The sequence below is a fragment of the Pelobates fuscus genome, chromosome 7 (genome assembly GCF_036172605.1).
Source record: "Pelobates fuscus isolate aPelFus1 chromosome 7, aPelFus1.pri, whole genome shotgun sequence".
NCBI lineage: Eukaryota > Metazoa > Chordata > Amphibia > Anura > Pelobatidae > Pelobates > Pelobates fuscus.
In genome coordinates this window covers 172,268,302-172,282,623 of record NC_086323.1, presented here as the reverse complement: position 1 = coordinate 172,282,623, position 14,322 = coordinate 172,268,302, and the positions used below count along the sequence as shown (strand labels likewise).

Below are 14,322 nucleotides of genomic sequence, written 5' to 3'. Positions count from 1 at the left end.
CTGCAAAGTACTAGTTGATTTTTTATTAAAAAAGGTTATGTGCATGTTTTGTCATATGTATTGCTATAGGGCACCCTAAAAAAGACACAATCCTTTTTTGTGCACATAAGTGAAGAAAACTCCAAATACACTCCATCTGGGGATGGTGCTTAGCAGCTGGCAAGATCAAAGGGCAAAATGCCCTTACATTACATTCCTAAATCCACAGTTTCATACCGTGTTGTGTCATCCTCGCTCCATTTTAATATGGTATCACTGAATGCTCGGAAGATGTAACCAACTGTTCAATAATTACTCAGTTGGCAGTATCATCTTATAAAATACTATTTATTTTAATGATGAAAAATTCCATTAGGGATACCCAGTAAACATGTTGATTTATAACGTTCATATTGTCATGGCACTTATGTACTATTTTTGTGCACTTTTGTGCTATGTTATCACCATCGGTTGTGTAAAAAATAGTTGCCAGGGCATTTAGAGCATTTAAAAGATTATCAACTTCCTTAACACCTTAAGGACACATGACGGAAATATTCCATCATGATTCCCTTTTATTTCTGAAGTTGTGTCCTTAAGGGGTTAAACTAGCATTTTGCATATGCATCGTAGCCAGATTTACATATTATTTATAATTCTGTATGTAAAATATCACTGTTCGGTTTTATGGCCACCAGCTAGGCGATTACTGATCATGCAAGAATATGTCCATTTCCGATTTCATTCACCTCTGACTTTCTTTATCAGCACCATTACAGGTGCAACACTAAACATTCTGCTCCCTCCATTATCATTGTTTCCCTCTTCTTCCTTTTTTTCCCCTCAAATTTTTTTTTAAAACTATTACTCTTTCCCTGTGCTCTCTGTCTAACCCTCGCTCTTTTATTTTCCTGTCCACTACTTGTACTAGAATTGTTTTTTTTTCTCTCTTATTATGCTATATTGTATGAGTCTTTTTTTTGTTTGTTTGTTTCAAGCAATATAAAATGATAGAAAAAATGCTTTTTAAAAATGTTCATTTTCATGTTTTTTCGTAAAACATTATGGGGAGTTGACAGATTTTTGGCCAATAGTAGTCAGGTGAGAAAAAAATATCTGCCTCGTACCTCGCAAATGTTTATAAGTTAGTTCACTTTTTGCTTAACACTTTTAAGCTGGCTTCCATCTTATCAGAAATAACTGATAAAAGAATTGGCCTTTTTAATATGGACATGTCAGTATTTTCTACTGTTTTATTGGACCTTTAGTATCGTATACATTTTTGACTTTGTAAAGATCTAATAGGCAGGAGTGCTAGCTTCACTGCATATTATACTTATTACTCATCAAATGGAGAAATCCTACATCTCATTTAGAATTACTACTAAAGGACCAAGTTTAAGATCTCTGGACTACAGAGAAACAAATGCATCCAGTGATGGCACATATAGTTAATTGTATGTAGTAAATGTGCACCTTGTATTAACAAAGACTCCCCAGTTGAATAGGTTCAGTTGTCCCCATTTAGCCATACTCTTCTACTACCCTTCAGTTTAATTATGCTTTTATATTAGACAGCTCTCCTGAATTCTCACACATCTATATTGAATAAAATTTAGCAATTTACAAAGAAATTAATTATTATACACATATTTATTAAAAAGGTTTAAAAACACACACAGACATCTGGAAATGTGCCTCTTTATAGACATACATCACAAATTGGAATGGTCTGAAATGTGTACAGATTATAAGATAGTCTATTTAAACACCATGCTTCAAAAGGCCAAGTATAAAAAATTTACAACACACTATACAGTTTCTAAATATCTAGAAAACAGTTACCAGTATCACAATATTACATAAATTTGGCACTAAAAAGACCATACACTAATGTTTTTCAATAAGTCATTTATATAATAAAAAAAACTCACTTGTATACAATGTGCACTTTAAAATGAACCTGTTAAAATTTGTGCGAAACGAGTGAACCTCTAGAATCGAATGAAGTATATTTTTTTATATTCTTATTTTACAAAAGAATAGCAACAACAAGAAAAAAAAACTTTTAGAAATGTGTTTCTTTCTCTGTAATGGCTGAGATGTTTCCATCACCTGTAAGTTTTGTCTCACAGTCATTTACTGCATTGGCGCATGTTTCTGCAGCAAGTTTTCCTCTCATTTTTAAGTCAGGACTGGGCGTTATCAACGTCTTCCACCGCTAGAAGTAAAATAATAAAAAATATATAAATATATATATATACCATCATTTTATTTGGATATGGTAAATATTCAGTGTTTAGTAGATATGAATGTGCCTCTCTACCAAGTTCATAAATATATAATTTAACATTTATTTTTTCACGACATGGTATCCTTAATTTTTAAAAGGAAAATCTTGCAAACACAGGCTTCTAACATTAGAGTGTGATCTTGCAAGTTTGATTTAGGAGCCCCTTTTTAAGACTCAAATAAAAAAAGTTTTACTTATTTTTAGCACTCGCCACCATGGCCACTTCACCACCCCTCACTACTCTGTCCCTCCGTAATGACAACCTCAGCCAATCCATAGAAACAGAGACAGCAGTGTTTGCAAGTGAGATGCAGTGACAGGCTCTTTATAACAAGCCCATTACATTAAGATGTAGTTGTTGTGGTGCTTGGAGTGTAATTTGCAATGTTTCAAAAGACAGAGGCAATAATACATTTTTCTGTTATAAATGTAATTGAAAATTTTCAAATACACTGTTTATAAGGGACCATATGACTTTTTGAGAATGCAGTGCTTCAAATGCCACCTGATTGCAAATATTGCATTTGTAGGCAGGAAAAATGACACACATACAGTAAGTAAAGTTATAACAGGAATCTATATAATACAGTTCAACTCAGGCCTATAGAATGCCTGGCAGGAAATCATTGCTGTTGTGTGCTCTATGTGCTCAGATATCTCCTTTTCTCCTATCCCCACTATGGCTTCCTGACTAGCAATATGTTTCTTATATGTCAATTTGACTACAATGGGAAGACAAAGCAGCAATAATGGGAGTATATATAATGCATTGTGGAACCAATGTTGCAGCAAAAGGAGTAGGGAGGCAACGATAAAGGCAATATGGAGCTATGTAGCAAAGTGGTAGCAATCTAAGCAAGGTAGGACCTATATGACAATGTAGCAGTGATAAGAGCGCCGTTCGGAATGGTTTCAACATGTGGAACCAATGTGAAAAATGTGTCAACAATTTGGGATAATGTGACAGATGTAATATATGAGGATGAGGTGACAATGTATGGGATCAATGTGACAAGGTACAGGCACTAGTTATGTCATTATATGGATAAATGTCACTATATATGGAATTAATAGTATTGTCACAATGACAAGACTATCATAGATCAGAGGCAAAGATGGTATTGACTGTTGGGTCCCCAAAATAGAATGTATTATAGTTGTTCTCCTCATCTCTCGTCCCTTTTTGTTTCTCCCCAGTACCTCTTACCCTTCTGTTGAAGTTAGCACTTTTATGAAATGGGACAAGAAAGTCCTTGTGTTAACATCTAAAGCACTTCAGAAAGCTGAAGTAGTTTAGGGTTTTGGAGTTTTTCTTTAATTCAGGGAATAGTAGTGTACCATTCTTACTGTACACATTTCCAATTGTGTAAAATGCAATCTTTCTTTTTTTGCAATTTTGTAACAAGAGATTTTTAAGAAGACACCGCACTGAAATTTTACCTCAGAAAAAGTTCCTTCCGTTTTCCACATTTTCACTAGTATCCACAAAGGAATGCAGACCATGGAGGATAAAGCCATCATCCAGCCTATCCCATAACCCCACGGAGGGTATGTGTAAACATTATTGTACTTCAGAGGTTTGTATTTCACCAAGAAAAATATGAAGATACTCTGAAATAAAAGATAACGTTTTAGTCAAATTCTAGTGCTGTTTAAATTATAGTTAATATAATCAAAATAAAAATTTCAGAATATTTGATACTTTATTAATAAATAACCAAAACATATAATACAAAATTAATCAACTATATTAAATGATTGGATCTGCTATTATTCCTAAGATGATGGTTTGGCTGTTAACCATCAAATGATTAATTTTTCAATTTCAAAAGTCATCTTAATTTATTGAATCACATTTATAATATGTATAATACAATACTGAGTAATTCAATATAAATAAAAAATGTGGCACTTCCAATCTGCATAATGATCAGAGAGGAAGCATGTTGTGCTATAACTAGTTGGCATATTAATGAGTTATGCAAAGTAGTCAGTCATAAAGATTCTTACTATTTATCTCACAGGAACTTGTACAACTTGACATTTGTTTTAATCAGCAAACAAATACTTTTAAACAAATATACAAGCTAAAATAATGCAATAAGACAATCTTTGAAAAGTATGTTATAAACTTACTATAAACTAGGCCAAATTGCATTGTTGGGCACACCTCTCAACTGGGGGGATTTTCGATAGCTCCACCCTTTTACCCATCCACTAATTTAGTCCTGACCAGTCCACTAATGACAGAAACAGGACATCATTGTGTAGGAGCGGCAAGCTCCTCATTCTCCGTGCATTGACTAACACAGCAGGGAGAGGGAAACCCAAAACCAAAACCGGCTCTACATCAATCACACTGATCAGAATCCCTCTCATCTCCCCACTGTCTCTCACTGTCAAAATGTTGCAAGGCAAAGCGATCTTCTAACTGCACATGTGTGACTGTCAGGTATGCCTAATGTACGTTTACAGAATTCCTATGAATAGGACACTGATTTTTTAGTTCACTGTCCCCTGAGAGTGAATATAGAAAGCATAGGAAAGAAGCTGGTAACTATGGAAAAAAAGATCATATTTATATTATTTAGCAGTCTGCAGAGTAACAGAACAGTCTCATTCAAAGATAGAGATTTTGAATGAGACAGTTGTCTTAAGGTGATGTGTGTTCTTTTAAGTGTATTGTTTTCTTTTACTGAGTAATCAACCATGACAATGCAGAGTGCCCAACGGTGGATTTAAAAAGTCCAAGTAGTTAAACATCTTCTTCCAACCCCCCTGGCCTGTGGGTTAGAGGGAAATACAAATTACAGGCTTGATATTCTAGACCTGTTAGCCCGCTGGAAGACCTAAGGATACCTAGTTTACTTTCCCAATTTAAAATCTCACCCAGGTAGATAGGGGTTATTGACCATATGTTTTTTTAGGATTAGGAACTTACAGCACAAATTCCAGGGGTGAAGAACATCCAACACCATTTTATTAACACAACTGGTCGATGTCCTATCATATCTTCGATATTATCATAAAACCGATTGCTTCCTAGAAATATAGAGAGAGCAGACATATTTAGATCATCTTACACCATGGATACCAGATGAATACACTATATTTTCAGCAACTAGTAAAGTTAAAAATATTTCTGGCAAAGAGTTTATGATTCTGGCAAATATCACAAAGTCACAGATGCCTTCAATAATGAGGATATGTTATCCATATTGTAAAAAGGTAACTGCATTCTTTTCAGTTTGCCAGTTTAAATGTTTGTTCTAAGATAATATGACCATTATATTTAATACTTAAATATATGACTCATTATATAGACCATTGACAGAAGAATGTGCTTCTCTTCTATTAGCTTAGTGAAAAAGAATAATTTAAATCATTTAGTTTAAAATCTAATAAGACACAGAAAGGGGCTTTGTATATATGTACCACAATTGGTACATATATTACTTTTCTAATGCCAAATATTGACTGGTACTGCATCTATTATACATTCGTAGAATTTAATGATTTCTCATGTAGTCATGCACTGCCTAACATACATATTATATGTAGGTAATGCTTAACGTAAAATCAATTAGACACTTACCATAAACCCAACCTATGCAGACACATTCAAATATTGCAACAAAGAGAAGACACATTCCGCTAGCTGCATATGAATCGAACAGTTGAAAAACGTACATTCCACCCTAGGAATTAAATACACATATAAGATATTGCATTTAAAGTGTACAGATAGAAATTGACATACATAGTTTTCTATATGAGTTTATGAGTGTGTAATTTCCAAACACACAGTATGTAGCAACTGCTCTACTGATTCTACTCTACTCTCCTGATATGATTATACAGTATAATGAACACAATGACATGGGATACACAAAGCAGATCTCACATGAATAATTTTAACCGCTTCACAAATATTTAGAATAGACATTTAAATACCAAATTGTAGTGAGTTAAAAACCCATATTGCAAATTTCGTGAATGATATAGCTTTGACTATATAGCTCTGTTTCACATTTTTTTAATAAACCTTTTTTTCTTATATTTAAAATTCAGATTTCAGATTACTGTTTAGTTAATAAATCTTCTTATTTTTTCTTGTTACTCCAGTCCTAAACTTGTTTTGTCCAATCCAATTCCTGCCACTAAAAACTATTTCACACTTGCTATAGAAAAAATGAAAAAAAAATGAAAAAACATTTAGCATACATAACATCTAACATTTACATAAAAGTGAAATATATACAGGGCCGGTGCGTCCATAAGGAGGTACAGGTGGCCACCTTAGGGCGCACAGGAAAATAAGGGATAAGATGCACTAAAGGTAAGACATTTAAAAAAAAAAGGGTTAAGAAACAAAAGGCGGGTTAAGAGGCTCAAATATGAAGATGCTTTTTTGGGTGGGCGGGGGGGAGAGGCACCAAAATCATCTTCGCCTGTGGCCCCCAAAATATCCTTGCACTTGAATATATATTTCAGTATATATGTTTAAATAATATATATATATATATATATATATATATATATATTATTTAACAGTTCAAACTACATCTGTTATGTAATGTATTATGGAATAAAGAATCTTACCTCAGTTAACATTATCAGCCCAACAAAGAAAGAAACAATTGAAAGTGCTAAAATTAATAACTCTCTGCGATACCCTCTTCGGAATGTCTTTGGGTACATATCCACTACCGCAGTTACCAGGCTTTCCACACATACAAACTAAAATGATAAAACCAAAAACATAAAGTTAATAACATTTTTTTTATGATGTAGCATTTTGTTTCTACTGTACCATACTTCATTTTTAACTACTGGACAGGAGCATAAATAGAAATCACAGGGCCCCATTGCAAGAATCAAAGAAGAGCCCCTATTCACCCCTCATTACTCCTCTTAAGCAATGCATATGTGTTGTGGTGGCTGAGTGTCATTGTGCAGGTGTTGGCTGTGTGTGATTCTGTTTGGGACTTGACTGTATGTGATAGTGTTGGTTGGCTGAGTGTGATATGTATGTGTAGTGTTGGCAGGGTGTGATTGTGTGTATGTGTGTGGCTGGCTGACTGTGATTGCATAAGTGATTGGCTGTGTTTGAATGTGGAGTGATTGGCCCTGCTTCTGGCCATTTCCCTAAACACGGCAATCCCCCATGCTGATGCTAACATGCTGGCTTCGCTGTCAGCATGCTGGTGTCAGTGCTTAGCATACTCCCCTAACAAGCGCCTGTTGGGAGAGTAACACAGTGACAGGGAGCAAGAGGAATGCTTGTCACTCAGTCTATGGCATTAGACCTTAGGCCACTGGCACACATGTCTAATGTTGATGATTTTGATGACAGGCAGGGGATGGACCATATTTGTAGAGAGCTTTAAATTTAAATCTATACATCTATACATTTGCTAGCATTTCTGCTGGCACAATGTACAGATGGAATTTAATTATCTTTAATATACACTTATTTTATATACACTTTAATATCATACACATTAATTAATAATACACGCGTGTGCACATAGACTGTGTGCATGCACATACACACATGAATGCATATTACTACAAATCACATGAATTGAATGAAACCATTTTTTTTAAACATTTCATCCTTTTAAGCACACACTCTCACTGACCCATACACCCACTCATTTGAACACACACTGTTTAACCAACACATATTTTCACTGACAGACATACACATTGTCATTGATAGATACACAGTAACATACACTCACTAGAGATGTCCCGAATAGTTCGCTGGCGAATAGTTCCCGGCGAACATAGCGTGTTCGCGTTCACCCGGATGGCGAACATATGCGATGTTCGGTCCGCCCCCTATTCGTCATCATTGAGTAAACTTTGACCCTGTACCTCACAGTCAGCAGACACATTCCAGCCAATCAGCAGCAGACCCTCCCTCCCAGACCCACCCACCTCCTGGACAGCATCCATTTTAGATTCATTCGGAAGCTGCATACATTTTTTTTTTTAATTCTTTATTTTTGTAGTGCATGGAGGTATAACAAATGAGCATGTGGTACCCCAACGGCATTCCTCATGCTTTTCAAGTAACAATTGTAACAATAGGGTATATGTTAATACGTGCACATTTTATATGTTAAATTATTATGAGGTTTGTCAGTCAGATTCAACAACTTGGTAGTGTTTAGACAGGCTTAGACAATTTAAGAACATCTTTGAATTTAAACAGGCTTAACCCCTTAAGGACACATGACATGTCTGACACGTCATGATTCCCTTTTATTCCAGAAGTTTGGTCCTTAAGGGGTTAAAGGACCACTCTAGGCACCCAGACCACTTCAGCTTAATTAAGTGGTCTGGGTGCCAGGTCCAGCTAGGGTTAACCCATTTTTTATGAACATAGCAGTTTCAGAGACTGCTATGTTTATTAATGGGTTAAGCCTTCCCCCTAATCCTCTAGTGGCTGTCTCATTGACAGCCGCTAGAGGCGCTTGCGTGATTCTCACTGTGAAAATCACAGTGAGAGCACGCAAGCGTCCATAGGAAAGCATTGTAAATGCTTTCCTATGCGACCGGCTGAATGCGCGCGCAGCTCTTGCCGCGCGTGCGCATTCAGCCGACGGGGCGGAACGGAGGCGGAGGAGGAGGAGGAGAGCTCCCCTCCCGGTGCTGGAAAATGGTAAGTTTTAACCCTTTTTCCCTTTCCAGAGCCGGGCGGGAGGGGGTCCCTGAGGGTGGGGGCACCCTCAGGGCACTCTAGTGCCAGGAAAACGAGTATGTTTTCCTGGCACTAGAGTGGTCCTTTAACCCCTTAAGGACCAAACTTCTGGAATAAAAGGGAATCATGACGTGTCACACACGTCATGTGTCCTTAAGGGGTTAAGCTTACGTCATAGTGAATACCTTATATTCAGCAGTGCGTGAGTATATATATATATATATATCTACATTTAGATAATTTAAGAACATCTTTGAATTCAAACAGGCTTAAGCTTACGTCATAGTGAATACGTTTTATATTAAGCAGTGCGTGAGTATATAAATCTACATACTGAGAACCAGGGTGAGGCTATCTATGTCTGAGGTGGTTAACTATGATTGGCCCTGGCATGTTTGTTAGTCTGGCCTGCATGGTTGTCTGGCATGAATAAAAATAGTATGTTTCAACTATATTAGTAGTTAGACTAGTTTGCACTAAAACATGGAAGACATCCTAGTATGAACCGTGATCAACCGCTCTCAGAGACTATGCATTGCGACATGTATATGATGTGGAAAGGTTAACTGTTATGACTGTCTATAGACGAAGTGGCTTTAGCTGCACCTTAAGGATCACCAGTCCGTGGGTGCTGTATCTCTGCAACTGCTATTCAGAAGCCTTAGATTGCCGGGTATTGTTGCCAATGCTATTCAGGAGCCATAGATTGCCGGGTATTGTTGCCAATGCTATTCAGGAGCCATAGATTGCCGGGTATTGTTGCCAATGCTATTCGGTGGGTGAGTCCTGTAGCCTCCTGGTGGGCTAGAGTCCATAAAGCCCGGTGCTGGCCCTCCAAAGTCATGGTACTGGTCCTATGCCCGTTCGGGGCCTGGGTCTTAGGCTGGCGCATGGAGCAGCACTGCAGTGCTTGGTAAGGATGCCGGTCCGGTCTCATACCTGCAGAAGGGGCTGTAGCATCCTGTGAGGGGTTTGTAGTCCGACAGGGCTCTGGGTCGGCCCCGGTGTTTTCGGCTGCTGGGCCCGGTCGGTCCGTCTCACGGGTCCGGTCCGGTGCCTCTCGTCTCTCCGCGTGTGCCTCAGAGGCCTTTTTATCATGGGCTTGGGAGCTTGTCTCCTCTGGTGGCGAGGGGTTCGCTTGCGGTGTGTGCGGTACATCGGGGTGGGCCCTCTGCCACCCTTATGACTGAGTGAGCTGTCTGTTTGTACAGCAGGAGCTTGGGGATGAAGTGTGCTCATGGTGTGTTGCCCTCCCATTCCCTGCTCCTTTACCTCCTGGGTTGTTGGGGGTGGCGGTTGTTCCAATCGCTTGTATAGTTTGACCCAGAAGTCATTGAATATCTTGTCAAGGCGTTTGAGCGCATCTTCCACGTAGTTGCCGTCTAGAGGCTGAGGATTTGGCCTAACCGACCAGGACGTGGCCGCAATTTTATTGTCTCGGTGCCGTTCCCATCGGCTCCCCGGGGGATGGCAGGATGCGGTATAGTCGTGTGCTCTTGGTCGGTGGGGACCGGGATGAGCCCCGCCGGTCCATGGGGGGCGGGGACGGGGTTCCACACTGGCATGTTCAGCTTGGTGTGCTGGTCGGGGAGTGGCCGTCTCCCTCACACCATCCCTGCTGGTAGGCTGCGGCTTCCAAGTTTGTGGGTCCGGTGAGTAACACCACATGTTTGGTATCTACATATAGTACTCCCGGTCATCTGTCGTTTGGGCTGCAATTTGAGTCTGGTTTTGGCGTTTGTCAGTGCGGATTACACAAGATTGGGCTTAGCAGTGCTGGAGCCCCAGACAAGCACGTCTGTTCAGCTCTGCAGTTAGGGAAATCGATAGCTAGGCTAGTGTATTCAGTGTCCACTACAGTCCTGAAGGACTCATCTGATCTCTGCTGTAAGGACAGCACCCAACGTGTGTGTCAGGCTCACAACGTATACTGTGCCCACTTGCCCAGTGCCACCACTCATATCTGGTGTCACAATAGCTTGCATTTAAAAAAAAAACTAAAACTTTTTTGACTGTGAAATAATAGCAGTCAGTTTCCTTCACACGTGTGCATTTCAGGGCCTGCCAGGGCACAGTGTCACACCAGTGCAACTCATATCTGGTGTAACAGTAGTGTACATTTAAAAAAAAAAAAAAATTTGACTGTAATAGATTGAATAGCAGTTAGTTGTCTGCAAGCGTGTGTGTCAGGACTACAGCGTCTACTCTGCCAACTTCTGCCTTTGCACAGTGCCACTCATATCTGTTGTCACAGTAGCTTGCACGCATATTACCACTAATCGAAAAAAAAATGACAGGCAGAGGCAGGCCACCCCGCAGGGGCCGTCGTGGTCGTGGTGCTGTGATTCCCTTTGGCCCTAGAATAATGCTCAGTGTTCAGAGGCCACGTACCCTGAACTCGAAAAGTTCTGAGGACATAGTTGACTGGCTAACACAGGACACCCAATCTTCTAAAGCTTCCGCTCGGAACCTTGACGCACCATCCTCCTCCAGCTTAGCTTCGGGCAACTCTCAAGTTACCACTCGCCCGCCTGCCGCCACCACCAACACTAGCACCACAGCCGCTTCACTTGATCTGTCAGAGGAGTTATTTACACATCAGTTGGAAGAAATGAGCGATGCACAACCATTATTGCAAGAGGATGTAGATAACAGGGATATGTCTCAGTCAGGCAGCATTACACACATGGACGTACGGTGTGATGATGATGATGTTGTACCCCCTGCTGCTTCCTTTGCTGAGTTGTCAGATACAAGTGAAGCGGTTGATGATGACGATGCGTCCGAGGATGTCACGTGGGTGCCTGCTAGAAGAGAAGAAGAACAGGGGGAAAGTTCAGATGGGGAGACAGAGAGGAGGAGACGAGTTGGAAGCAGGGGGAGGTCGTCGCAAGGAGCTAGTGGCACAGTCAGACAGCATGCATCGTCACCCGGGGTCAGCCAGACAGCACGCCAATCAACGCATGCTGTTGCCACCACCAGAATGCTGTCATTGCAGAGCTCAGCAGTGTGGCATTTTGTTTGTGTCTACCTCTGACAACAGCGATGCCATTTGCAACCTGTGACAAAAGAAACTGTTGTACGTGGCTGGGTGGAGGAAGAGACCTTCAATGACATCAGTGAGGACAAGGAACGGGACATGGCTAGCTTGGTATCCAACCTTGTGCAAATGGGGAGTTTGCGGTTGTGCAAATGGACTGTTTGCGGTTGCTTGCGGTGCGTTAAACGGGGAGTTTGGTCTGTCACTGTGAAGCGGGCGTAACCCTTACACTACCTGATCGATACAACATCATACCTGATGTTTTAAAGCACGTTATTCCAAACAATTTAGGAATGTTAGGTGATTTATGCCCTTTATGGATTAAAACCAGACTCTGCATCAACTATGTCATTTCCCATGGGAGTTTTGCCATGGATCCCCCTCCGGCATGCCACAGTCCAGGTGTTAGTCCCCTTGAAACAACTTTTCCATCACTATTGTGGCCAGAAAGAGTCCCTGTGGGTTTAAAAATTTGCCTGCCTATTGAAGTCTATGGCGGTTCGCCTGGTTCGCCCGTTCGCGAACATTTGCGGAAGTTCGCGTTCGCCGTTCACGAACGGAAAATTTTATGTTCGCGACATCTCTAACACTCACTGTCACACACATACATGTTTTTGTTTTTTTAATTGTTACTTAAGCCCACCAAGTTTCCTATGTTTCGGAGAGCTTGTGTGGGTCCTCTGTCACTAGGGTTGCTATAATCTTCATGCTCTTCCATCACTGCACCCTTGTGCTGGTTAGTAATGCCGGGGCTGGGGTGACATCATTTCCCTGCTCCTGGCATCACCATAGGGTGGAAGATAGCAGTGCTGGAGGAGCACAGAAATTACAGCTCCCTCGCAGCCCACCTTTATTCCCCTCTGGACACAGTGAATTTTGGAAGAGTAGGCCCCTGCGGTCTGGGTAAACTGTGTTAGTACATAGCCACCTGTGAAGGTCCTGAGGTGGCCAGCCGGCCAGCTCATGGGCCTCCTGTGACAGGAGGAACATAGATGGTCCTGTTGCACTTACAACCTAAGCCTCCAGCATTGTTACTGGAGGCCTTTGCTTACCTGACTGTCAAGACCAAGAAATATCAACATCAGGAAAAACAGGGCAGCCCACAGGGGAGCAAGAGGCATCATGGTCACAGCCCTTGGATAGGCGATAAAAGCAAGACCTGGCCCTAGAAAAAAACAAAAACCAAACAGAGCATGGTGACAAAATAATTCTTAATAGAGAACATTAATGAGTGTGTTTTGTTCTTAAAAGTGGTGCAATAGTGTAAAAGGGTAGGAGCCACCAATGAGTTGTGCTTATTGGTTCCACTGGTTTCAATCGTGTTTTTACTTTTAGTACTGTAGACATTTGTTAGAACGGAACACTTTAATGAATCTGATTAGTCAAAAGCATAATAAAGTTGATTTGCAAACATTAAATAAAATAAACACAGTGGAATGATGGATGCAGAGTTTGTAACAGCAAACAGGTTCAGACAGAATTACAATTCTTTTTATACATTTTCCATGGCTACTTTTAGATTGATTTAATTACCGTATTAACAGGCAAGATGCAATTAACTGTCAGCTTCAAACCAGCATTTTAGGCCTTTTTAATTATTTTGTTAAAAAAGGTTTCTTAATAAAGAAAAAGGCAGTAGACAGCATACAAAGACTCTTCTGAGGTATGATTTTCTTGTTACATCTAATTTATCTCAAATAATTTGTGACAAGATGTGAAGGATGTTTCCCCATTGGCATTAAATGTCTCTTTGAAATATAACATTACAGAAAATATATTTCAATATCTTAAATCGCAAAACTGGCATATTGACTTAATATTTGTTTGCTTTTGAAATATTCTTTCAGCCCAGCAGATAAACGAGAGAGATAAAATTCTACAGAGTTAATGATAATACAATATTATCAAAAACATATATTTAAAGGAACACATTTCAAATACCATAAACACAACAGTTCACTGTAGTGATTATAGTGCTAGAAGTGCCTTGGTGCCACCCATTTTCTTTAGTCAAACCATTTTTGAACAATTTGAATTTTTAACAGGAATCCGCTGGGTCCCAGTCCCTTACTCCAATACCAATGCCCAAGAGCGAGAGTTCCTAACCAAGGCTCAGTTCAGGAGAGCTAACAGAAGTTCCTGATTAGGACCTACGTTAAACAGATTTAGTAGTGGAGGTGGGGCCAGCTGACACCTTGTAGTTAAAAATGCTACACTGTTTAAAATTGGTAGAACTTCTTACCAAGGAATTGGCCCAGGTCACTCTTGACACCATAATCACTACAACAAGCTGTAGTG

At 39.9% G+C, this 14,322-nt stretch overlaps 1 protein-coding gene across 1 annotated transcript in view; it reads right to left on the bottom strand.

Moving 5' to 3' along the window:
- Positions 1 to 373: 373 nt before the first annotated feature.
- The window catches only part of SLC6A11 (solute carrier family 6 member 11), a 218,206-nt gene continuing 204,257 nt past the window's right edge, over positions 374 to 14,322 (bottom strand). The window contains exons 10-15 of the mRNA XM_063426928.1: positions 13,077 to 13,189; positions 6,875 to 7,012; positions 5,868 to 5,970; positions 5,214 to 5,314; positions 3,713 to 3,883; positions 374 to 2,200 (exon numbers count right to left, since the gene is read on the bottom strand). Coding sequence (XP_063282998.1) covers positions 2,048 to 2,200; positions 3,713 to 3,883; positions 5,214 to 5,314; positions 5,868 to 5,970; positions 6,875 to 7,012; positions 13,077 to 13,189 — 779 coding nt within the window. The 3' untranslated portion in view covers positions 374 to 2,047. The remainder of the gene's footprint in view (positions 2,201 to 3,712; positions 3,884 to 5,213; positions 5,315 to 5,867; positions 5,971 to 6,874; positions 7,013 to 13,076; positions 13,190 to 14,322) is intronic.